The sequence below is a fragment of the Xiphophorus hellerii genome, chromosome 6 (assembly GCF_003331165.1).
Source record: "Xiphophorus hellerii strain 12219 chromosome 6, Xiphophorus_hellerii-4.1, whole genome shotgun sequence".
Classification (NCBI taxonomy): domain Eukaryota; kingdom Metazoa; phylum Chordata; class Actinopteri; order Cyprinodontiformes; family Poeciliidae; genus Xiphophorus; species Xiphophorus hellerii.
The window spans coordinates 12,390,124-12,415,256 of NC_045677.1; the positions used below are offsets into that span (position 1 = coordinate 12,390,124).

The window sequence follows — 25,133 nt, forward strand, 5'->3', positions numbered from 1 at the left end:
AATTGCATCTTTTTTCTTTAATATTTCACATCCAACTTCAGGTTCAACATTTTAAGCACTAGTATTTTACTATTTTCATTACAGATTGTAAAATAACGTTCAAACATACACAGGACATTTCTGTGACTGTGTTGTTTGGTCTTTAGACAATTCTAAATAAACATTTAAACCAGTGAAACTATTCTTGTTATGTTGGGTCTAGTTTAGTGTTCAAACTACTGTTATTGAAATGTTTGCAAAAATGAAAGCCTGTCAAAATTTCGAAAGAGAGTTGATCTAATTTAGTACAGATAATAAAAATCAGCAAAATACTTCTTTACCACACTGTGAAATCCAAAGCCAGCTTCAGTGTTGGATTGTTTCAGACAATAAATCCCAAACTCTGTACAATCAGTTCAGGAAAAAATATATCATATTCAAATGTTCAAAAGATTATTAAAAAATGCAAAATGTATGGAATTTTGAAATGGAATCTGAATAGGAATCTTTTATATATCGCAAAGCTACTTCTATCTGCAGGGCTATTTGCACTTAAGGCGGATCTAGTTGTGAAAACTGCAGATGCCTTCTGAAGAATTAACGAGTAAGCCAAAAAAAAAAAAAAAAGCAATCATATAAAGGAGTGTGGAGAGCTGTGATTAGTATTTGAGAGGAGGAGGCTGGGGTAATTAAATTTTCCAGTTAAGTCCTTGAGAAGTCCTCATGTTACATAGCATTAGAAGCAGTGATTAAAAATAGATACATTAGCTTCTCAAGCTCAAACACTATTTCATGGCTACATTGTTTTTGTTGTGTTTCACCAGCTAGAAAGAGCTATTACCATGTTAATAAATATATATTGATGTGACATTGTGTTTTTACAGAATGGGAGGTGCGCTCTATAGTATTGACAGCATGCCTGACCTTCGCAAGAGAAAAGCAATTCCTCTCGTCAGAGATCTGGTGAGAAACGACAAGAAAGCAAACACACAAAGCACGATATACGCCACACTTGTATTGATTAAAATCTTGAAGCAGATGGTAGTCAATTTGTTTTAGTATTTAAAGATTGTATACCAATACAATTTCAAAAAATAACAAATTTCTTTTATTTTTTGTCTCTCCATCTGGGGTTAAAATTGTTACATGTACCTCATGTAACATGAGGTACATGAAACCACAACATGAGTTTTACTGATCCGTTTGATCAGAAACGGGATTCCAGAGAGACTTTAAATGAACCTCACCGAGCTTCTTGTCTCTTTCCTACTTATCCTGATGAAATTTCTTATTAACAAAGAAAATCAACCATTTCTGAGACTTTAGAATTGGAAAAAACACTATAAATGAGAAAAACAAAAAGAAAAAAGACAAACACACCCAAACTCTACTATTAATCTCCACAGATCCTCCTCACAAATTCATTAGCTCATGGGGTTGCCTCTTTGGCATTTTGCTCCAAGTTGTTGTTGTACTGAAAGTTGTACCTTTCTCTGTGTCCTAATTTTCCGCAGAACTGAAACAGGTTTTAATCAAAGATTTATTCACATTTAGTTATGTATTTGATATTGTGTCTTTTCACAAAATCCCAGAATCTGTTAAAGAATAATCCATCCTCGCACCACGATGCTGCTACACCCTGCCTTAGTGTTTTCCATCGTGTTTTAAAAGTGATGAGAAGTTTGCAGCACATGCAATATTTTTCTTAATAGCCAGAAACTTAAGTAACAAGCGTCTGTTTTTCTTGATTTAATAGCCCAATCAGAAACTCTTATGTAGAGGAAAGGTGTTAAAAAATTCGTTCCCTCCTCACCTTGCCAACTTGAGTGTGTTGACTTTGTCCTGTTTAGAATAGTTATGGGGTAAATCTTTTAAAAATAGACTTGATGATACTAAATATAATGTTCAGTAACCTTAGTAACAGGTTTGTTGATTTTTTTTCTTAAGTCTGGCCCTTATTACTCTCGGATTGTCAGTGTGCTGTTTGTTTTGAGGTGTCTCTTGCTTTATAATATTTGAAACTCTGGGACTTTGTACAACAGGTAAATATATCAAAGAATTTAGATGGCACTCTGGTATTTTAAATACAAAGGAGAGTTTTGTGGATATTATGATATTGAAATCATGCTATTAACACTTGCCATTGAAAAGAAAATTTAAAACAATTATCTCCTTTTGTTTTTCTGTCTGTGTTTGATTATGGCCTGGGCTCATTAGGCTATGGTGAGTATTTAATTATCATTTAATATCATCCAGAAAAACACAACTGTTGTAGATATTCAGATGTGAGTGTGTGTTATTTTGTTGTTCTCTTGCTTCCAGTCTCTGGTGCAGAACTCTCGCAAAGCTGGAATCACCTCGGCCATGGCTTCAACCACTCTTGGCAATGAGGAGCTGGTGGGTTTTCTCTGCTCACAGCTGTTTGTCACAGTTCTCAAGATTTTCCGGAAAATTATCTCTGCAGGAATAAAACTTGTCTTTTTTCCCCCCCATCATTGTGCCTGCAGAAGAGCCACGTGTACAAAAAGACCCTGCAGGCTTTAATTTACCCCATCTCCTCCACCACTCCACATAACTTTGAAGTGTGGACTGCCACCACCCCCACATACTGCTACGAATGCGAGGGGCTGCTGTGGGGGATCGCGCGGCAGGGCATGCGCTGCTCTGAGTGCGGCGTTAAATGCCACGAAAAGTGCCAGGATCTGCTTAATGCCGACTGTCTGCAGAGTAAGATCACACAGATATTTGCACACAAGCACACAAGCATGCGCATCTTTAATTATGAGCATCCACCTTGTCCTCCACCCAAACTCTGCTTCCTGGTGCCAGATTGACATCCCATTATTCTTGTCCTCTATCCACTCGCACATTCTCCTCCCTCTTCCTTTCCAATTTATCTGCTGAGTAATGTGCTGTCACAACCCGGCCTCCTTTTTCCTCTCTCGTCTCCCCACAGACTTATCATACGAACTGTTTTTTTCTAATTTTGCTCAACAACGAGAGACTTTTAAGCTGCTGCCTTGATTTTACCATCTTTAATGATATGCTTAATGAATTTCTCCTGGCTCCAAAGGGCTTGTTTTAAAATATGTTGCCCAAATTGTGCCACTATTTACAGCCACTCAATAATCAGATCTGGTGGTTAAGTGGGATAATTAGATGGTTTTGGTTTTGGAAGCAGCCAAAAGCTGCCAAAGACATTGAAATTTAATCTGTTGCTACTTAAAGAATGGAGCTTTAAAGAGAGTTATTGCCTGGAAATATTGGATGAGGTACTGTGCAAGAAATATTCACAATTTCAACTTGTCCTCCTGCATTGCAACGCTTTTCCCACATCAGGAGCCGCAGAAAAGAGCTCCAAGCACGGCGCAGAGGATCGGACGCAGAACATCATAATGGTGTTGAAGGACCGCATGAAGATCAGAGAGAGGAATAAACCAGAGATCTTTGAGCTAATCCAAGAAGTGTTTGGATTGGACAAGACGACGCACAGCACGCACATGAAACAGATCAAACAGAGCGTGCTCGACGGGACCTCCAAGTGGTCGGCAAAGATTAGCATTACAGGTTTGTTTTAGACTCATTTGGAAAAGAAGGTCACAGAAACCTGCATCTATCTGAACAGGTGGTCCAGGTTTTAAGTCTTACCACAATGTTTCAGTTGGATTTATGTAAAAAACTTTCACCTAGCCATGCTAACTGCAGTCACGTACTTCACAACTATTTAGGATCCAGCAACTACTATTATTACCACTACTACTTTGTGCATCTAATTTTGGGGCATCAAAATGTAGATGACTGAACCTGCATGCATAGCACACTTATCAGATTTTTATCTGTGGAAAAAATTCAATGTTATGTTTCCACTTGACAAATGTGCAGTACTTTATGTTGGTTTCAGTTGTGTTATTGCCTTAGTGCAGATGTGAAAATCCACTAAAATAATATAGCAAAATGATTGTTGATTGATTGTTGTTTTATAGTAAGACGTATCCTATACTGTCAGTGTGTTTAGCTGTGTCTTTATGGTCTCTTTCTTTAGTGGCTTGTGCCCAAGGTCTTCAGGCTAAAGACAAAACAGGCTCTAGTGATCCTTATGTAACTGTCCAAGTTGGAAAGACAAAGAAAAGGACCAAAACCATTTATGGCAACCTGAACCCAGTCTGGGAAGAGAGCTTTCACTTGTGAGTACTGCAGCGAACTATGACAGATTTAGACATCATTTTATGCTCACTTTAAAAAGCATCGTTTAATTAAGTTTCATTTTTGCTAGCATTTGAATTTAAGATTCCTAATTTTTGATATTTGTGTTGCTTCGGTCTCGTCCAGTGAGTGCCACAACTCTTCCGACCGGATCAAGGTCCGCGTCTGGGACGAAGATGATGACATCAAGTCCCGTGTGAAACAGAGGTTCAAACGTGAGAGCGATGACTTCCTGGGTCAGACCATCATTGAAGTGCGCACTCTGAGCGGGGAAATGGATGTTTGGTACAACCTGGGTGAGTTCTGCGCAATAACGCTGGGAGAGGATTAGAAATGGATGACAGGAGCAGTGAGTCACCAGGAGATTAGAGCCGGAGAAGCATATAGCTGAAAAGCTTGTCTGTTGTAGATCCAGGAGATTTCACCCTACTAATGAAGTGTGTGTATCTCATATTTATGTAACAGATAAGAGAACAGATAAGTCTGCCGTGTCGGGGGCCATCCGGATGCACATAAGTGTGGAAATCAAAGGAGAAGAGACTGTAGCTCCTTACCATGTCCAGTACACCTGTCTGCACGAGGTCAGTGTGACGGAGAAATAGTTTTGTTATCATCTCGATTGTTTTAGCTACACCATTAAGCATGCAACAATAAGACATTTTTTACCAATACAACAGTTGCTACTAATATTGTTAAAAAGAATATCTTAAGACATTAAAATGCATTAACTTTTTTATTTGTCTGTGCTCAGCACTTATTCCAGTACACCACTGAGGACCAAAATGGAGGTGTAGTAAAGATCCCAGAAGCCAAAGGTGATGATGCCTGGAAGGTGTACTTTGATGAAACTGCACAGGAGATCGTGGATGAGTTTGCCATGAGATATGGAGTAGAGTCCATCTACCAGGCCATGACGTCAGTACCTAAAACTTATTAATACGTTGAGCCATACGTTTAGTTTACTGGATATCTAAGAATAAAAAGTGGGGAAAGAAGAGAAAATATTATTATTACAATTTTCTCCCAACAGCCACTTTGCCTGCTTGTCATCTAAGTACATGTGCCCAGGAGTGCCAGCTGTGATGAGCACCCTCCTCGCCAACATCAACGCCTACTACGCCCACACCACCCAATCCTCCAACAATGTTTCTGCCTCGGACAGATTCGCTGCATCAAACTTTGGCGTAAGTCCCAGAAAAAAAAAGAAGAAAAAAAACTGCTATAGGAGATATGTGATAAATGGATGATGGTGCTTTTAAAAAACCCTTTAAGAAACAAGTAAATGTGATTCTTCTGGAGCTGTACGTGGTCAACTACATGTACTGTGCTGCTCTTGACTTGGTTAAACTATGTTTAATCATATTTTGGTTCATAAACCAATGTGATAAACTGTCTCTCAAATATCAATTAGTCTAATAACGTTAAAATCAGTCAGAAAGATGAGCTATTGACCTTTCCATTGAGTAATCTCCGTAGCATAAGAAGAAGCAAGGAAATTACAGTATATTTATCTGAATTCTCATTTAAGTTTTTTTGGTATTTTAAGTGTCTGGTAATCAACACTTAATTTAAAGATGAAAAAAAGCAAGAAGTGTATCAGTATAACTAAGATCTACACCTATCTATTTACCAAAGATTAACAAAAAAAACTAAAAAATTGCATCAAAAATAAAAATGATATATTGCACTTTAATTCTACAGAGTGCAGCTAAAACAGAAGATTCTTGATGAGGAAACTGGATTTTTTTTTTTCTAAAATGATTAAAGAGCCTATATTTATCAATACTTTTATGAGTGATTAAAGAACAGGGTTTTACAGTCTAACTTTTAACCTTTTGTTTATTTTGAGTGAGAAAAAGGTGGCGAAATCCACCTTTAGAACCTGCCTTAATCTGTCAGCTTTCAACCCCTATAGCGACACCATGAAAACAGAGGCAGCCATACTTTGTGCTATTTCATCATCTCATTCCTAACACAAGTTTGTGGGTCTGCTCATGCTGTTCCCGCCTTCATCTCTGAGATCACTCTGAGACCGGCAGGCTGACTGTTCTGACCAGGTCACCAGACGACTTGGGAGGGATTTCACTTTGGATCATTTGGAGAGCTAAAAAAGTGCTAAGTAACCTTTAGCACCTGCCCATGACATTGAAGAAATAGAAAACATTGAAAGAACTTGTAGCATAATGTATGATCCAAACAAGAATACAGTTTCCACAAACAAATTAGAAAAGTCGATCAGGTTTCTCCATGACTGATGGGAAACTTTTCTCTCTCAGTTTGAATTCAGCTCCACTGAAAGTTCGGTAGGTGGTGTCATGATGGCTCAGACTGGGTAATCAGATGTGGCTTAGGCTAACATACAATTAGACAGCTAATGAAAAATTTGATTCTCGTTCAGTTTCTATAACCACATTCTTTAGATTAAAAGAGACCAAAATGTCAAAAAGATTAGACACTGGAAATAACTCATTGCAAAAATTCTATTTTTAGATGCACAGTGATCTAAAAATAGATCACTGACTCAATTTACGAATGTCAAAGCTCAGTTATCTTGTTGTTAATTGAAACATTAATTTAGAGGAACATAAAAAGCAGAACTGAGAACAGCTTAAGTGCAGCACTCAGAAAATTTACAAGAATCAAAACTGAGGTGTTCATGTGCACTGAGACAATGTGAGGCCTAATAAACCCAGGCCTGGCTTTGTGCTTTTAGACAGTAACAGCTGCTCTGTTTTTCTCTGCAGAAAGAACGGTTTGTCAAACTGCTGGATCAGCTTCACAACTCCCTGAGGATCGACCTGTCCATGTATCGGGTACTTACTGCTGATTCTAATTTACACGCTGCTTTAAGCAGCCTCACGAGTGCAGTTGATTATCCGTCTCCCGCTGACTGCGTCTGCATGGGCTATTTTTAGGGATTCATAGGTGTTTTTAGACTGTGATGAAAGCGTTGTGGGTATTTATGGTGATGTTGCACTTTCTTACGGCCTTTCTGTTTGTCGGCGCCACAAGAATAACTTCCCCGCCAGCAGTCCTGAAAGACTACAAGACCTTAAGTCTACTGTCGACCTGCTGACGAGCATCACATTTTTCAGGATGAAGGTGAGCACACACACATTTGAAAGTTGCTATTTTTGCACCTTTTGAAAATATTAGCTTCTAATTAAACACGGCAGATTGAATAATTTTTAGAAATTAGCTGGGAGATATATTCTGAATCAGTATAACTTTGCCAAGCATGAAACTGGATCTCTACATGTCAATTGCCTCTGGATAAATCTACTGTGAGATAGCCTCCTGCTGAGGCGCTGTGAGTCTGACAGCTACATTATGGCATTGTTTTGACTCCACCATATGGTTCTTCTTGTTTGTGTTCAGGTCCAGGAGTTGCAGAGTCCCCCCAGGGCAAGTCAGGTGGTGAAGGACTGTGTAAAAGCCTGTCTCAACTCTACCTACGAGTACATCTTCAACAACTGCCACGACCTGTACAACAGGGAATATCAGACAGACCCGGTGAGTTTATACATATGAAGCAGGTCCATATTGCCCGGTCAGCGCTCATGCACATCTCTGTCCATATTCTTCCCTCGTTGTCTTTATAAACTCCTCATGTGTGTCGCCTTTCTCATTCATCTTTCTGTTTGCAGTCGAAAGCCGTCCCTCCAGATGAACAGGGTCCCAGCATCAAAAATCTGGACTTCTGGTCAAAACTCATCACACTGATTGTTTCCATAATAGAGGAAGATAAGAACTCATACACTCCTTGCCTTAATCAGTGAGTATGTTTCCATTGCATCTATTGTAGTTGTACTATGAAAAGTATTATTAGATAGCAGCTTTATTGGAAACTGTTCACAACAGTGAACCTGCCTTGGTTTAGAAAGCAGTTTAGCTTTTTAAAAAGGAAACCAGTAAAAAAAAAAGACATTTATTTTTATATTTATGATGATTAATTTAAAAGAGCCCATGGGCTTTGTTTTGAGAAACAATGAGGATAATTGCACTTGTTTATTTCCTTATTCCTCAAGAGATTTTAGAGTTCTGTGGTTTCTAGATATATGCAGAAAAAGTGCTGATGGATATAAATGAGCCTCTTGTTCAGTAACACAGCACCATTACTGGATTTCAAGATTAAAATAGTCACAACTGCTTCATTGTCTCTTATAGGTTTCCCCAAGAACTCAATGTGGGCAAGATCAGTGCTGAAGTCATGTGGAACATGTTTGCACAAGATATGAAATACGCCATGGAAGGTAAGTTGTAAATATCATAGAATAGTATTTATCTCTTTGTTTCTTAAATCAAAAAAACAAAGATAAATTAATTATTAATTATACAGTGGCTTGCAAGTTACTTTGCGTTTAAAGTTTTTTGTGTTTTGTCATATAACAACCACTATCTTCAATGTATTTTATTGGGATTTTATGTGATAAACCAAGAGAAAGTTGTACATAATTGGGAAGTGAAATTAAAGTTTTGAAACATTTTTATGCATTGTAATCTTATAATCATCAAATAAAAATCTGAAAGATGTGGCGTAAATTTTTGCTGCAAGTATAACTGCAACTCTTTTGAGTTACAATTCAGATTTACCCATTTAAACTGAAATTTTCTTGTGGCAGACTTTCTTTCACTTTTGCCAGGTTATTATTGTAAATAGGAATTTGTTATTAATAACTCACCTGGTTAAATAAGTAAAAACCTTGAAATAAAACATCTTTTGGATTTCTTATTGACTCGCTTCTATTAAGGCCAGACAAATAATTGTCCTATTAACAGATTTTTCCATGTGAGTTGTGGATCTCTGCAGCTCCTTCAGAGTCACGTATTTACTAATTTGGTGAATTTTGAAAGCAATTAATGGTCATGGGTTTTATTTAGCAGTATCAGAGTAGATAAATTAAGGATAGTACTCATATTTCATCCATCAATCATAATACATGCTTGTACCTACTGGGATCGCAAGTGTGCTGGTGCCTATCTGTTCATATGTTATCTATAAAAATCTTGAATAACATTTTACATCTTTCTTCCATTTCACAGTTGTACACTGCTTTATCGCACAAAATCCCTATAAAGTACATTGATGTTTGACTGTAGCAGGAGAATGTGTGAAAAAGCCAGTGGGGTGTAAATACTTTAACAAGACAATGTTTGTGTGAAAAGAAACAAAATGTGGGCTTCTCCTTATTCTGTCCTCCTGTGTGATATTTAGAGCATGAGAAGAACCGCCTGTGTAAAAGTGCAGACTACATGAATTTGCACTTCAAGGTGAAGTGGCTTTATAATGAGTACTGCAAGGAGTTGCCCACTTTCCAGAAGCACGTACCCGATTATCCAGCGTGAGTGCTTTCTATGTTGCAAGACACCTCTCCTGTCCTATTTACCACCCTGACGGGAAGATTTATCTTGCACCCGTTTGCTCTTCGCTGTGCAGCTGGTTCGAGCCATTCGTCGTCATGTGGTTGGACGAAAACGAGGAAGTTTCCAGAGATTTTCTCCATGGCGCACTGGAGAGAGACAAGAAAGATGGGGTAAGTGTTTTACCTTAAAAAAACACAATGCTATGAAATTTCTAGGTAATCACACCCATCCATTCCTTTACTTCCACATCACAATCATCCACTGCTATGTGTTGGTCCTAGTTTGTTTGTATAGAAAGTACGGTTTGTTTGGGGAGGTGTGAATCACACTCTGATGCAGACCAAAAAACCGAACTCTGGTCCACTTAAAAACCTAGGTCTCGACACTATTAAGGTGAGCTTTGGTGCAATTAAGCTTAATATGTGGGTGCAAGTGGACCTTAGACAGCTCCATAAACAGGAAGCGGACTATAGGGAATTCTGGGTAAATATAACCAAAACAAAAACTCATGCTAGAGAGAAGTGGCTTGTGGTCTTTTTACTAAAGAGACTAAAGAGAAATCCTACAACCGGTAAACTCCATTTATGATTATATTTTTTGAAGGAGGAAGTTGTTCTGAGCATCTTCTTCTGAGGTTTCCGTGTTGTTTCCCTCAGTGGATTGGAAGAGGTCTCTCAAAGGGTTTGGTTTGTGTGACAACAAACCGCACCATCTGAAAATGTAACAGTTGTTGCAATTTTGGTCCCCAATCGAACCCAGTCTACCGGTGAAAACACCCTATAATTCACATTTAAAAGCCTAGGCAAGTATTGGAAAGTAACATGTAAGTAATTTAAATTGAATTCTGCTGAGGCAGCAACTTGGATGTGATCTCCAAGATAAGCTCCCCTAAAAGTAAGTAAAATATTCATGGTTTTCTCTTATGCAAATTCAATTCTGCTACTCCGCACATTCCAAGCTGTGAGCAGCAGATTGGAGGCCTCAATGCAATCGATGATGACTAGATAGCAAAAGCTTGTGGAAAACGCTTCACTGTGGAACACAGCAGATGCTCCAGTGCGAGTTAGTGTAAACACACACGTACGATGCAATGGCTCACGCTCGCCGTCTCACACCTACGGACCCACACAGCAAGAAGATCGATATGAAGCAGCTGAAGAGTCTCCCATATCATATGTCATAGATCCTTTGGGTCCAATTACTGTTGCCCAAGGCAGCTTCTGTTTTCCTGCGTCAGCGAGATGGTGGTCCCTGGGCTCAGTCGCGTACCGTAACGCTATTCAGCTCTGGGCTAATGGCTGGGCTGCTAATGACGGTACTTTTCCCGATCATAGCCCTTTGATTACCCAAACATCCTTCCGTTTCCAAACACTTTCAGAGAATCTGACTCACAAATGTTTTGATTCCAGTCACAGCCAGCTGAGCAGGACATAGTTTCATTGTTCCTGCATTGGATGGAGGCCCTCGTGGGGAATAAAACCTCTTACTTATAGTGTTGGAAAAACTCAGATGTTATTGCTGATTGCATCCGCATCGCAAAGCAACTCCTTTAATGTTTCCCTCTGGTCCACCACCAACCTGCGCCTCTTCATCTCCAGTTCCAGGTCACGTCGGAGCACGCTTTGTTCTCCTGTTCGGTTGTGGACGTGTTCTCCCAGCTCAATCAGAGCTTTGAAATCATTCGCAAGTTGGAATGTCCTGACCCTCAGATTGTCGGCAACTACATGAAGAGATTCGCCAAGGTGACTTTTTTCTCTATTTGCTCTTTCTGAACGTCTCTATCTCAGTTTTTAATGTACCATGGCTTCATGCGGTTTCCTTCTCTTAGACTATCGGCAATGTCCTGCTTTCTTATGCGGACATCATAGCGAAGGACTTTCCAAATCATGTCAAGAAAGAGAAAGTGGTAAGTAATATCAAAACTTAGAAAGGACATCAATATATAGACATCTGATGGAAGTTTGTGTAATCGTAGCTGTATTTTTAAGATGTTTGTGGTCATGTTAATTTATTTAGGTACATTAAACCACTCTTCACTTCAAGTGCTGAGACTTAGAGTGAATTAGGGCTCCTGTGTAATTAGCTCAAAGTGGTATACACTTGGAGGGGAAAGTAGACTACACTCCCACAGAGACCAGAACCCCCCAAGAGAAGCAATAATTACAGAAACCACGGCTTCTTCTGCCCCAAGACACCATGTTTTTTGCAAAAGAAGCATTTAGACGACTGTTAAAGGGACCTCAATATAATTGATTTCAGCACATAGGTAGGAGCAGATGTGGAAATGGAAAAGAGAAACTATGGAAGTGAAGTAAGAGATGTCTGTGTGTGTGTTTAGCTCTCTGTGTGATGATTTTCTTTTTTCCCTCCTTTCAGCCATGTATCATAATCAATAACATCCAGCAGCTTCGAGTTCAGCTGGAGAAGATGTTTGAAGCCATGGGAGGGAAAGATGTAAGTTTTCCATCTACAGTGTCTTGCAAAAGTATTCAATCGTCTTGAACTTTCCCACATTTTAACCACATTACAACCAAAAAATATGTTTACATTTCTTTTGTTTTATAGGGATTTCATGTGCTAGACCAACACATTATTGAGGAATTGATATATAGTAATACATAGTTCTAAATTTCTTTACAAATAAATATCTGCTCCTTTACTGGGACACCAATAAATAAAATCCAGTTTAAACAATTGCCTCCAGAAGTCACATAATCATTAAATATTCTACCCGTGTGTCAGTTAATCTCAGCATAAATCCAGAGATCCAAGATAGGGTGGGTTACTACCCACTCAGAGTCTCAAAGTTCTGCAGAGATCCGCTAACGAGCCATCATTTGATCCAGGTATGTTAAAACAGAGAAGGATTTTGGCCCTCAAGGACTCACTTTGGATACCCCTGAACTATTTGAAGTCTCATCCATTCCTTTACTTCCACATCACAATCATCCACTGCGATGTGTTGATCGATTATACCAAAACCCTAATAAATACACGGAAGTTTCTGGTTGTAATGTGACAAAATCAAAAATGTTTCAGAGATATGAATACTTCTGCTAGGCACTCTGTATGTGGTTTCCTGTAAATGACATCCATATTGAACGTCGATGTCTTTGCTGAAGCTCAACCTGGAGGCAAGTGACTTCCTGAAGGAGCTCCAGAACAAACTTAACAGCGTCATGGACGACCTCAGCCGTATCTTTGCTGTCAGGTGGGTGTTTCTGCTTTTTTCTACATAAAACCAGCCGCAAACTTTTTTTCTGCCACTAACTTCAATGTGTGTGCTCGTGTTTTTTTTTTCTCTGGGGTGGCGTCATAGCTTCCAGCCCCAGATTGAAGATAATGTGAGGCAGATGGGGGACATCCTAGCCCAGGTGAAAGGTCAGACAGTCCCTGCAAATGGAAGTGTGGTTCAGGAGGCTGACAACGTCCTGCAACCAATCATGGACTTCCTGGACAGCAAGTAAGCAAGACTGGATGTTACTGATTTAAACAAATAGGAGGCTGCAACAGCAAAAGCTTTATGTTCAACCTAATATTTTTCATCTTAAAGAAGATAATAAAAACATTGATTTTAATAATTAACTATATTAACTGCTTGTGCTAGTGAGCCAAATTTATAGGATTTGTGATTTCCGGTCGGCGACCAGACAGAATAATTCAAAAAGCAGCAAGTGGCCTCCGTACCATAATTGAACACACCTGTCCTAAAAGAACCACCTGTCATATAATCTCATTTACATTTAAAGCATATAAGTGTGTGTGCCAACAGTTTTGTCCCCCTTTTGAGAAAAATATCATACATACATTTATAGGGTTTGGGTATGCACTATGTAGTTATGTCATGAACATAAAGTGCAAACAAGAAAGGTCCAAGAAGAGAACCCTGTGGACCTTCGGCAAAGCAATTTGGGCAAAAAAAAAAATCCCATCAACAAAAATACAAGATGTCACAAAAAAGATGATACGATCTGCTGTTTTAGCTACAAATTGTGCCTTCATTGATATACAAGATGATATATCTCAGAGGATGCAACATTTATGGCTTTCCAAAATTATTTAAAATGTTAACTTATCAGTTTGTAAGAGTAGGGTAAAGGGATCACTGCAGTGTTTCGGGACATTTGTTATTTATTGACTTTATAAGATTAAGTTAAAACTTGCCATTCTGAAAGGAAAATTAATCTTTGCTGACTATTTCTAGGATGGGTTGCTGAGTTCAGGCAGCGATTTTCACAACAGAGAGATGTCTGTTTTTTTATACAGTGTTGCCTCGGGGCACAAAGTTCAATCATTCATTGTTGATTGTCAGCCTTTTTTTCTGTCTGCACAGAGATCTTCCAGCACTCATTTTGTGCAATCTCTTCCTTTATGTAAGATTTTATTTTTGTAGCAGTTGGAAGGGTTTTCATATCAGTGCTTTCTCTTTTTATTAATACACCAAACACTTTCCTAGCTTGTTTCCTCAGACATGCCACAGAAATAGATATACAGATCTCTGAAGTGTTTTGCTCCAGTGAGTTGACAGATCGTGTGTTGTTGTGTTTTAGCTTGTCGCTGTTTGCAAAGATCTGTGAGAAGACAGTCCTGAAGAGAGTGCTGAAGGAACTGTGGAAACTTGTGATGAACACGATGGAAAAAACTATTGTGCTTCCAACACTTACAGACCAGACGGTATGTAAGAAACACACACACACACACACACACACACACACACTTATAATATGTCTTTCAATCTTCACCAGGACTTTCCATTGACTTCCATTCACTTGTAATTTATTTCAATAGCCTGACCCTTACCCTAAACCTAACCATTACCAGTACATGCCTAACCCTAACCCTAAACCTGACCTAAACTAAATTCACACTTCAGTCTTAAACCTAACCACTAAGCAAAAACAACATTTCTGTGGGAATAGTGGGTCCTCACAATATAGTATTTGTTGGAAAAATGGGCCCTAAAATGTATCAAATACAACTCCACAAACACACACGCACACAAACACTTACATCATCTTTTCCATCTTGATGCTCTTAAATTCGTTGCATCAATACATATACTGTACATTAGTGAATTCAGCTATGATTGTACGGTGACCTATCTATCCTGTCATTTTCTCATTTTGCTTCTATTCTTCTTTCTCTTAGGTCATTATAAGTATGTGTGAATAGCTTTTAAACACATGAAGGAATACTGCCTTTAACATGAACTCTCTACCAGCACGTGTGACTTCTGTCACCGTTGGCAACCACTCTTATCTATTCTCTCACTGTTGTCTTTCTCTCTTTTCAGGGAACCCAGATGATCTTCAATGCTGCTAAAGAGTTGGGTCAGCTCTCCAAACTCAAGGTAACTCGTGCAGATGGCAGCAAAACCAGTAAAATACCAGTGAAGTTTTTATATTAATATATGTATTAACTTTTTTGCAATTTTTGTCTTGCAGGAACATATGGGCCGGGAGGAGGCCAAAGCTCTGTCTCCCAAACAGTGTGCAGTCATAGAGCTGGCACTAGATACTATTAAGGTATGACACCTGTTTGGTGTTTTATGGTCACCACCATTAAATGACAGTTAAGGGCATTTTTAAGTCTCTTATTTTGAAAATCTACGACCTCCCAGTCTTGATTTTAACCTATTCTAGTTTCGCTTGTCGGACTCTATTAATCTGCCTTTAACACATTTCTGTCAAGCTTTTCTGCTATCACAGATCATATGTTATTCATATCAGGATTGGAGGCGAAGTCACTCTGTGTGCATGAGAGTAGTTACCATAAAATTGAATTTCACCAGTTAAACTAGGACAAAATTATGGTAGCATTTAAATTGTAAACAGTTTTAGAATTTTATATTAGCCATTAGCACTGCTAGCGTTGTTAGCGTAGAGAATATAGAGCTTCACTCCAAATGAAATATTTTCTAGAAGTTGACAACATTTCCAAGCCTGGTATGTTCCAGGGCGGAGCGTCTGAAGGTTAAAAATACACATCAACTTTGCTGCAGTTTGGTCAGTCCTCTTATCTGCTGAGGTCGGATTGGAATCAGTTTCCTTTTTAACTAGTTCTTTATGAACTGATTATTCTATCGTCGACAGCTGCTATTGTTCTGAAAAAGTTGGGTACAAAATGACAAAGGAGCAAAATGTAGTTTCCTTTTAAATAACTTCTTACAGTGTTGATCATTTCTTTACACATACAGGAAATAGCTAAGTGAGTCTTCTTTCTAAAGTAATCACTTCCATGCTCAGTAGTGTTGTGTTTAGCACACCTGGAAGTATTTACTGATTGGAGAAAGACCCTTTTTGAGTTTCCACTTGAAAATATGCATATTTTGGTCACCAGCTGAGGTCTTTGTGCATCTCTGTTATTTTAATTAGAAAATATCAATACACGTTTTCGCTCACTCAACCTGTTTTTTAAATTGCATTTACAAACATTCTCCTTTGAAAACATCTAAACATATTCACAAGTTTAATTTTGTATGCAGGAAAATATATGACTGACCCAAGCAGTCATTTCCCTTCCTGAGTATTTTCATCTGATACCGTACAGATGTGGATTTAAGCTGTAGGGATTTTTTTTTTTATTAGTTTTTTAACAAATTGTATAGTCATATGACTCGCATTACATTGTACATATAAAACAGGCTGTACAACTTTCTTTATAATATTAAGGTATGAACTTGACGAGCAACCTCCGCTCACAACAAGGTAACATACAAAAATCTAAGACAAAATAACCACCGCTTTTACAAACAATCCACGTCAGTGTTGCCATTTCCATCGCGGGGACCTCCAGGAAAAATAGAATATGTATAAATATGAATAAATAAATAGATTTAAAAAAGAGAGAAATAAACAAATACTAATAAGCTGCAGGAATTTTGAATTATAATAACTCAGTAAAAATAATTCAACTTGTTGGGTGGGTGTACATTTTCAGAGCTAATGACTTAAAAAACAGATTTATGTAACAATGACATTAGTCTGAGTCTTAAAACTCTTATAACAGTTTATTAAAAAAGCCTTTTTTTGTGGGAATTCAGTGTGACTATGTCTTCTCAATTTAAACAAACCAAATAGAAGTGACTCCAGGGCCATAAGACTCACATTCTGAGTTTTTGAGATGTACCGCCTGCATGTTTGTCTCCGTGCTCAAGAACTGCAGCATCAGCTCTCGCTGCATGTCAGACCTCTGTCACCTTTGATGGATCTTTTTCTCCACAAAACACAAGAGTCCCCCAGAATGTCATTTTCTCTGTGACACTTGCTGAGCATTGATTTTTAGAGCCGAGTATGTCCTCCCCTCCTCCCCCTCTGCACTGCAAATCCCCTGAACACAGACCCCTCTCTGTGTGTTGAAGCTTTCTCATTTGCAAAGGAGGCTCTGGGCTTTCCTCTCCTACTGGTTGTGTCTTTTCACAGACATTGTCTGTCTCGACTCAGCAACACACCCAACTCCTCAGCAGCGGAGAAGCACGGCTGATTTGCATATTAATGCATTCAATATTACTGACTGCAGAAACAAGAATTACATCTAACAGCTTTTAGACGCCAAACTGATGTCAAGAAGCAGCTGCTGCAAAAGGCCTCCTTCTGCGTCTGATCACCTTGCCACGAACTGAGCAAAAAAAAAGACACTTGAACACATCACAAACATGACAGTCTCCCAGCGGGAAAGCCCATCTATACCTCCACCAAAGAATGTAGCTTTTTGCAGAAGGGTGCATAATTCAGTAATGTAAAATGTATTAGGTTACTATTAATTCTCTGATATGAATAATAGGTTACTATTAATTTAGTTTCAGTTAGTTTTTATTCCAAAGTCTGGATATAACAAAAATGTTAGATCAGTTGTAAACAAAACAACGGATCTGGTTTGCTATCTATAACTATATTGATATCTAGTCCTCACCTACAGAGAAACCTTAATGAACTCCTCAGTTCATAGCCCTCCTGCACACTATAACACACGTTCCTTCACTCTGCGGCTCATATTGCCTTGGATCTCATTTTGTGCTGTCCAGTAACCTGTGTGGGTGGGTGTGTGTGTGTGTGTGTGTGTGTGTCATATCTGTTAAACAGCAATATTTCCATGCGGGCGGTGTTGGCCTGAAGAAGACATTCCTAGAGAAGAGTCCCGATTTGCAGTCTCTGCGTTACGCCTTGTCCCTGTACACGCAGGCCACTGACAAGCTCATCAGGAAGTTTGTCCTTTCCCAGCATGCTCAGGGTACGACTTCAGAGAGCAACAACCCACACACAGACACACACACACACACGTAGACATTTTGGCAGAGAATAGCTCATCAGTTTCTTCTAAAAACATTTTGAACTGCTGTCAAAGAGCTCTGTTGCTTTAAGGAGGGAAAATGGATTGCTTACAGTGACGTGGAAAATAATTTATTAAGCAAAACCCTGCTTGCTGCCTTTGTTTTTTACTGATTTCTGTCCAACTGATAAATAATATTCAGTATGTCAAATATCCTTTAAGGATTCCTAGCATGTTTGGATTATGAACCCATGAGCCAACTTTACTCTTGTGATCTGCTGTATTAACAACCGTGTGTGTGTGTGTGTTTTCTGAACTGTTACTACTGTTACTCTTTGTAATCTTAACTTTCCTTCCTTTCTTCCTTCAGTCCATGGAGGGAAAGGAATCAGATATACTACAAATGAAGACACTCCACCAGAGAAAGGTAGTGTATAATCCAAACGTATTTTCACACGGCCAACCTGGTCAATCCCGTTGAAGCATTTTAGCAGCTAAATACATGTATTTGGAATATAAATAGATATATGTTTACACTTCCTTGCAAAAGTATTCAAAGTACCACCTGTTTGTAACTTAATCTCAGCATAAATCCAGTTGTTCTGTGAAGACCTCAGAGGTTTTTCTAGAAAACACTAGTGAACAAACAGCATCATAAAAATCAAGGCACAGACGGATGAAAGTTGTGGAAAAATTTAAATTAGGATTAAGTTATAAAACACCAACAAAAGCGTTGGGCATCTCGCAGATAATATGTGGTTGCCTGCCTAAGCTGACACCTCAAAGAATAAGAGTATTAATATTGAAAGGAATGTGTCAGAAAATTGTTCTTCACAGATACTCTCCAGCTAATCTGATTAAGGTTGAGCTCTTTTGAAAAGAACAACGAACAAAAACTTCAGACTGTAGATGTCCAAATCTGGTTGTGACATACCACAAAAGATGTGCAACTGTAGCAAAAGGTGGTTATAAAAACGAGGGCTGAGTGCAACAACATGCCACACTTTTTAGATTTTTATTTGTTAAAATCTGGAAAGCCATCATTACCTTTTACTTCACAATCATGTGTTACTTCACTGTGTTGGTCTATTGTGAACATCTCAGCAAAATGCAGTAAAGTTTTAGGTCGTTACATGACAATATGCAAGACATTGTGTTTAAAACTGTATTTGTGGAGCAACCCCCTCTCACTTCTGTTTAAAATAGATATATTGTTCATTGCTGACGGTTCCTTTGCAGCCTCTGGAGTGGACGCGGTCGGTGAGGTGGTCATGAACGTGGACATTTTACCCCAGCCGAATGGAGAGCACAAGATCAGTATTAAAGGTTAGAGGCTGTCCTGTGTCATGTGAGTCGTTCTTTTTTGGTGCTTTTCCTTCTTTGCTCACTTCATCTTTCCCTCCAGTGGTGGCTGCTAATGACCTGAAATGGAAAGCACAGGGTTTCAGGCCTTTTGTGGAAGTCTACATTATTGGGCCTCACCTCAGTGACAAGAAGAGGAAATTTGCCACCAAGTCCAAGAACAACAGCTGGTCACCAAAGTTCAGCGAGAGCTACCAGTAGTGAGTATCCACTGGCTTTCATCATCTTGCTTTGGCTGGATACTGAAAAAACACAAAAATCTAACTAAGTATTATTGGTAAATTTTCTAGTGGAAATATCTTAGGACACTTGAAATCAGACAAAACTAACTTATACGTAACTTTCAGCAAGATCCTGACACTGGGAGATTATTTAACTTATAGCTAGTACTTTTTCATCAATATTCAGGAATTATTGACTTAAATTAAGCTCCTATGTCTTGCTATAAAGTTACTGGTAAGTTAGTTTGAAACTATGTCAGAAATACTTGTTAATATTTTGTGTTTTTGCAGTGCAGATAAGACGATCCATGGCTGAAAATGTGAGCGTGTTTGCTGTGTTTCAGCTCGCTTGGCACTGAAGTGGGTCCGGAGAGCTATGAGCTGCAGGTGTGTGTGAAGGACTACTGCTTCGCCAGGGAAGACCGCACCGTGGGAATGGCCGTGCTGCAGGTGAAGGACATAGCAAACAAAGCCAGCGTCACCTGCTGGCTGCCGCTGGGACGACGGGTCCACATGGACGAGACGGGCCTGACGGTGCTGCGCATCCTCTCTCAGCGCAACAACGACGACGTGGCCAAAGAATTTGTAAAGCTCAAGTCCGACCAGCGTTCAGCAGAAGAGGGCCGCAGCTGAGGCGGAGGAGGACAACCAAAAAAATAGTAGTAACAAAAAAACGTGTGCACAAAAATACCAGAAACACACCCAACGAGGCATCGTGTTACGCACACATAACACCCGCGCCTACATAGAAAACCACGTGCAATATACAAGCACACATGTGAAACTGCTCTATTGTACATATATCTGCATACATTATGCAACATCTACATTGTAATGTTATCAATCCAAAACACGGGGAGTGAGTTTATATTGGGAGAAAAACAAAGACTTTATTTAATTTTGAATATTCCTGCATCTGCACTAAGCTCTAAGTTTATCGTTACTTAATCTCCCAACACTCTTTCTGCTACATCACGCCTTTTTTATGCTGTACAATTAGCTGTGATGAAAAGCACCACAGAACCAACAACTAATTTATGTGAATAGTTTGACCACTTTGCACTTTTCCTTCTCTGCATCTTCAGGAGAGCCGTCCTCGTCATTAACTCCGTCTCTCTGCCCGTCTGTTTGCTTGTGTGTCTGACCGCGTCGTTCGCCATCCGCTCTGTTCGCTCTCCGCAGTCTTCCTAAAGTACGATGTGGTATGTGAGACATTTCTGCCGAATAAATCTCCCTCACCCAAAAAAAAAAAAAAAAAAAGAGAACACAAATCAGTGTCGAGGGGCGACGTGTTTCTTAGTCTTTACTGTAATGTATTAACGTCCTGCATGTTGACCCCAGAAACACTGTGACTCACCTCTCTATAACCGCAGCCCACCTCCCCCAATCCTCCGATATGCTATCTGTTTTCAGCATGGTGTATATAATCCTGTAACAATAAGGTTTTGACTAATGCTCATTGTTGCAGAGAGGACACACTGACAGGGAAACAGTTCTGAGCCACAGCTGTGATGCGGTGAGTGAAGCAGAGGTTGTGCCCAGATAGCGCATCACGTTAAACGGAGCAATACCCCAGCCCCCCTCTCACTCCTGAGTGCACATTAACCCCCTCCTAAAAAAAAAAAAAAAAAAAAGGGCTATAAGATCTGTGGACTGGATTGTCATTTTCACTAAAACATTCTGTTAGTTCTTCTTTTGGCCAACTGAACACAAGATTCATCTCAGCTACAGAGCGTTGCATAAGTATTTATACACATTGAACTTTTTAGTATCTTTTTAATACACCCACAATATTTAATGCATTTTATTTGAATTTGATGTCACAGATCAACACAAATTAGCCAATAAAAGTAAACTGGAGCTGAAGAGATGGACATGAGTTTTCTGCAAAGACGTTTAGAAACCATGTATCCTTTTCCTACCACCTTACAATTCTGCAGATTTTTTGTTGGTCCATCCTCCCAATAAAAATCAAGGAGTTTGAGAACGCAAAGTGACAAAATGCAAGCAATTTCAAGAGGTTTAAATAGTTTTGCAAGCCGCAGTAGCTGCAGCAGAAACTGCCTCATAAGCAGAGCCTCATACAGAAACTCCATCCAATAAGGCAATACTAGTTTATGAGTCCATAAAACCCTCTGTTAACACTGCTGTGTCTTCTCTTCATGTGTACATGCATGTGTGTGAAAGCGTTAGCGTGTCTGTCCGGGCGGATTGTCACTCCGACTATGTGGGCTCTCTGATTGTGAGCAATATCTACACGCCCAAACTGTATGCTCTGTCAATATTAGAAAACTACAAGAGCACCAAGGGTACTATCCACATCAAAGGAATGGGAAACTTATGATCACAACTGTTTTGTAAATCACCGGGATATTTTCTTTACGGACTCATAAATTCCCATTCCTGTTGGAAGTGTATAATCTTGTTTCTTTGGGGGGTTTTTTTCATACTTGCCTAAGGAAAGTGTCTTGATTTTGCATTTTTCTTTGGGAATAGTAAATCTCCAAGAACCAGAGCTCTTTTTTAAAAAAAAAGAATGAAGCCATTAAAGTCACCGCCAAGCATTTATAAAGTTCAAGTATTATTTTAAGTCATAATGGTTGATAAACAGTTACCTTTTCTTGCAAAAAAAAAAAAAGCAGACACTCATAGCCATAATCAATCTCGCCTTGCAGTCTCTTTGTATTTCTATATGTCAGTGACAGTGACTAAAGCCACCCACACATTGGCCTGTTACATGTTGTCTTTACTTTGAGGCTAAAATCTACCAAAAATAAATCCTGTGAATGTCACTTATCCTCAGCAGAGCATTTTCTCTGCTCTTGTGAACTCTCAAACCGTGACTTGCTTAGAGACACCGACTCATGCCTTTGATTTAAGTCAACTGATTTCACTTTACTCATAAGAATATAAACGCCCTACTGGGTTTCTCTGTGAATCTTTGGCAAAGCTTAAAGGAGAACTCCACTGATTTTTACACATCAAAAACCTTCCTGATTACCATGTGAGAAAATGTGTTACATTGTTGTGTGAAGTAACGTCGACATCCCCAACAGATGTGTCTTTGGGATTTTTAAAGTGAGTTGCTGATAGATTGCTGTATAAATTCAGATTATTTGGCCGCAGAGGCTAAAACTAATGGCTAATCCAAGAGAGACTTAAGACCGGAGCCTGCTTCTACCTTCTTGAAATAACGTCTTACTTCCTTTAGCAAACAATATTTATCGAACCTTAAAGCCATCTTTATGTCGGGATTGGTTGTTTGCAACACAAGAAGTTGAGGTAAGAGAAGATTCACCAGTAATCATCTTCCTGTGTGAAACGTACGGAGAACTAAATACGTTATGTAAAGCATTTCTAGTCAAAGTACCTGTTTTTCCTAGGTTCCCTGATGCATTGCAAGGATTTTCTTATTGGTTCTCAGACCTGTGTTCTAACATGGAAGCAAATGGTTTCTCACAGAGCAAATATGGGCTACAAAAAATGTAGGAAAATCAGCTTGCTCACTTTAAATTGGATAGTTACAGTACATTCTAACTACCGGTTCCTCTTAGAAAAACTGGGGAGAATGACATGAAGCAATGGAAAAACGTAGTGTCCACATTCGTGTTGCTTCCTTATCCTTTTAATCCAATGGAAAATAATACACAGTTCAAAAGATTCATCCTGTTTCACTTTGGGTGCATGTTTAACACACACCTACTGAAGGCAATGGTGATTATAGGTGCAGCTGCAAACAATCCAAGAGTTGGCATGTTTAGTTAAAGAATCAAGAAGTTTAGCAAAAATGTAAACTGGTAAAAAAAAAAAAAAAAAAAATTCCTCCTCACAACCTACAAATGGCTTCCTGAACTAATTGTTTTACTGCAGCTTCTGGTATCTTACTGGACTTTGCAAACACAACCTCACAGCCAAAAGGACAAAGGTGGATTAAAGTAAAGCGTTACAAAAAAAAAATCAGACATATTCCAGTGTTTAAGTGAATGCTATTTCATAGATTTTTACATTGTTTTATTATGTCTTGATATGTATTTCACTCAGGAAGATCCACGGTGGTGCACCGCCTCCTACCTCCATTTCCTGTTTGTTTCCCTTTGTAAATAACTTCCCCATCCAAATGTGGTGACAGTTTAAATGTTTGAGAAATAGGATCCATAAATATCTGCAACATTTTGAGGTTATAGTTGTTTTAGAAAAGCAATTTTTATTGGAATAGCCGTTAGCTTTACTCTCCATTTATACTACACGATAAAACTATCACTTATTTACTGCAGTGACCTCTTACATTTTAACACAACCTCACCAAAAAAATTCTGAACCTTTACCGTGGAGTTAGATTTTTATTTTTTCAATTTGTTTTTACATCATCTTCCAGAATTTCTAACATTAGCCAGACTAAATTGTCGACTAAATCATTGCTTTTGTTGGTCATGGGAGAGAAAAAAAAAAAAAGAAACACAAAGGATATCTCTGCTCTGCTGCATCAGCTTGAATCATTTTTATTTATCTTTTTTTTTTTATGTCTACACGGCAGAAAACAAAACTAAAGTGCAGTGATAAATCGGTGGAGTGCTCCTTCAGGAGTCCCAGCAGGTTGCACTGTTGTCATGTGTTGTGTGTGATCCCAGGGCTCAAGACGAAACCTTCCTTTTCAGTCTGGATCTGAAAAAGCAACAGCAGCAGCAACGGCCCTTCTTGGCCGACATGCAGACAACTCCTGCACACACGCACCGACGACACACACCTGCACACCAATCTCAGCTCAAGCACAAGAATGGGCACGGAGAGACGACACACATGCATGCATGCACGCCGACACAACTCTGTGGAGACCAATGATGCCCACCCTGTGAATAAAGTCAACTAAACTTGCATGATGGGAAACTTAATTGTGCCAGCACGTGTCTCTTTGATGTTATTTTACTTTTTTTTTTTAATTATTATTTTTGCTTACTGACTTGGTCTTACCTTCCCGAGCTGTGTAATAAGCCATCTGTGTGTTGTTTTGTTTTTCAAAAAAAAAAATTAAAAAAATCATGCTTTCAATTTGAATGTAGTGTGAACACAGAACTCGCATGAGAGAATTATTTTCTACTGAGGATGTTTGTAATTTGTTTCTTATCGTTATTGTTGTTCAAATGAGGACGAAGCGGAGCTGGAATGCAGCCTGATTGTGATCTGCTTCCTATTAAAAGGATGTTTTTGTGTCACAAACTAAATGTCTCCCTGTACCTTTACTTTTAAGCTATTTTTTTAAAATGATGTCACATCTTTAAAGTGAATGGTGGGGAAATGCTAAATGTTGTTTGACAGGTAAAATCTGTTCAAGTCAGAGAAAGCAACTCTGTGACATCAGATTTCTCTGTGAATCACAAAGTGCAGCCGTCGACAGGGAAAACAGGTGAAATGAAAATAGAAATAAAAACACTCACAAGTGATCATTGGGAAAGGAATCGTGACCAAAAGGACGAGATCCTGAACACAAACATTTGAAATAAACTCCTCCGTCAGGTGGCTGGACTCGGCCTTAAGATTCAACGAGAATCTCCGTGGTAGCGGAGTTCAGAGTTCAGCTGCTGCTCTTCACGGTAAAGGAATTTAGCTGTGGGTGTCCATCTGCTGGCCAGGATACTTTCTGAGGGAGGGTTTCCAGGTACATCCCACCGGAAGGAGAACTGAGCAGACCCCAGAAGATCTGAAAAGTGTGGCGTGCATTTGTATTCAGCCATCCTTATT

The 25,133-nt window shown here is 39.0% G+C and overlaps 1 protein-coding gene across 1 annotated transcript in view; it reads left to right on the forward strand.

Annotated features, from left to right (window-relative positions):
* Positions 1–24,456, forward strand: part of LOC116721682 (protein unc-13 homolog A) — a 43,617-nt gene extending 19,161 nt beyond the window's left edge. The window contains exons 13-42 of the mRNA XM_032565566.1: positions 864–942; positions 2,197–2,202; positions 2,302–2,376; positions 2,487–2,706; positions 3,319–3,546; positions 4,022–4,163; positions 4,309–4,478; positions 4,648–4,763; positions 4,934–5,097; positions 5,213–5,366; positions 6,927–6,995; positions 7,195–7,284; positions 7,561–7,695; positions 7,830–7,957; positions 8,350–8,435; positions 9,398–9,524; positions 9,620–9,716; positions 11,145–11,288; positions 11,375–11,452; positions 11,923–12,000; positions 12,669–12,757; positions 12,866–13,009; positions 14,097–14,220; positions 14,840–14,896; positions 14,991–15,071; positions 17,628–17,775; positions 18,185–18,241; positions 19,054–19,140; positions 19,220–19,376; positions 19,742–24,456. Coding sequence (XP_032421457.1) covers positions 864–942; positions 2,197–2,202; positions 2,302–2,376; positions 2,487–2,706; positions 3,319–3,546; positions 4,022–4,163; positions 4,309–4,478; positions 4,648–4,763; positions 4,934–5,097; positions 5,213–5,366; positions 6,927–6,995; positions 7,195–7,284; positions 7,561–7,695; positions 7,830–7,957; positions 8,350–8,435; positions 9,398–9,524; positions 9,620–9,716; positions 11,145–11,288; positions 11,375–11,452; positions 11,923–12,000; positions 12,669–12,757; positions 12,866–13,009; positions 14,097–14,220; positions 14,840–14,896; positions 14,991–15,071; positions 17,628–17,775; positions 18,185–18,241; positions 19,054–19,140; positions 19,220–19,376; positions 19,742–20,030 — 3,619 coding nt within the window. The 3' untranslated portion in view covers positions 20,031–24,456. The remainder of the gene's footprint in view (positions 1–863; positions 943–2,196; positions 2,203–2,301; positions 2,377–2,486; positions 2,707–3,318; positions 3,547–4,021; positions 4,164–4,308; positions 4,479–4,647; positions 4,764–4,933; positions 5,098–5,212; positions 5,367–6,926; positions 6,996–7,194; positions 7,285–7,560; positions 7,696–7,829; positions 7,958–8,349; positions 8,436–9,397; positions 9,525–9,619; positions 9,717–11,144; positions 11,289–11,374; positions 11,453–11,922; positions 12,001–12,668; positions 12,758–12,865; positions 13,010–14,096; positions 14,221–14,839; positions 14,897–14,990; positions 15,072–17,627; positions 17,776–18,184; positions 18,242–19,053; positions 19,141–19,219; positions 19,377–19,741) is intronic.
* Positions 24,457–25,133: the final 677 nt, after the last annotated feature.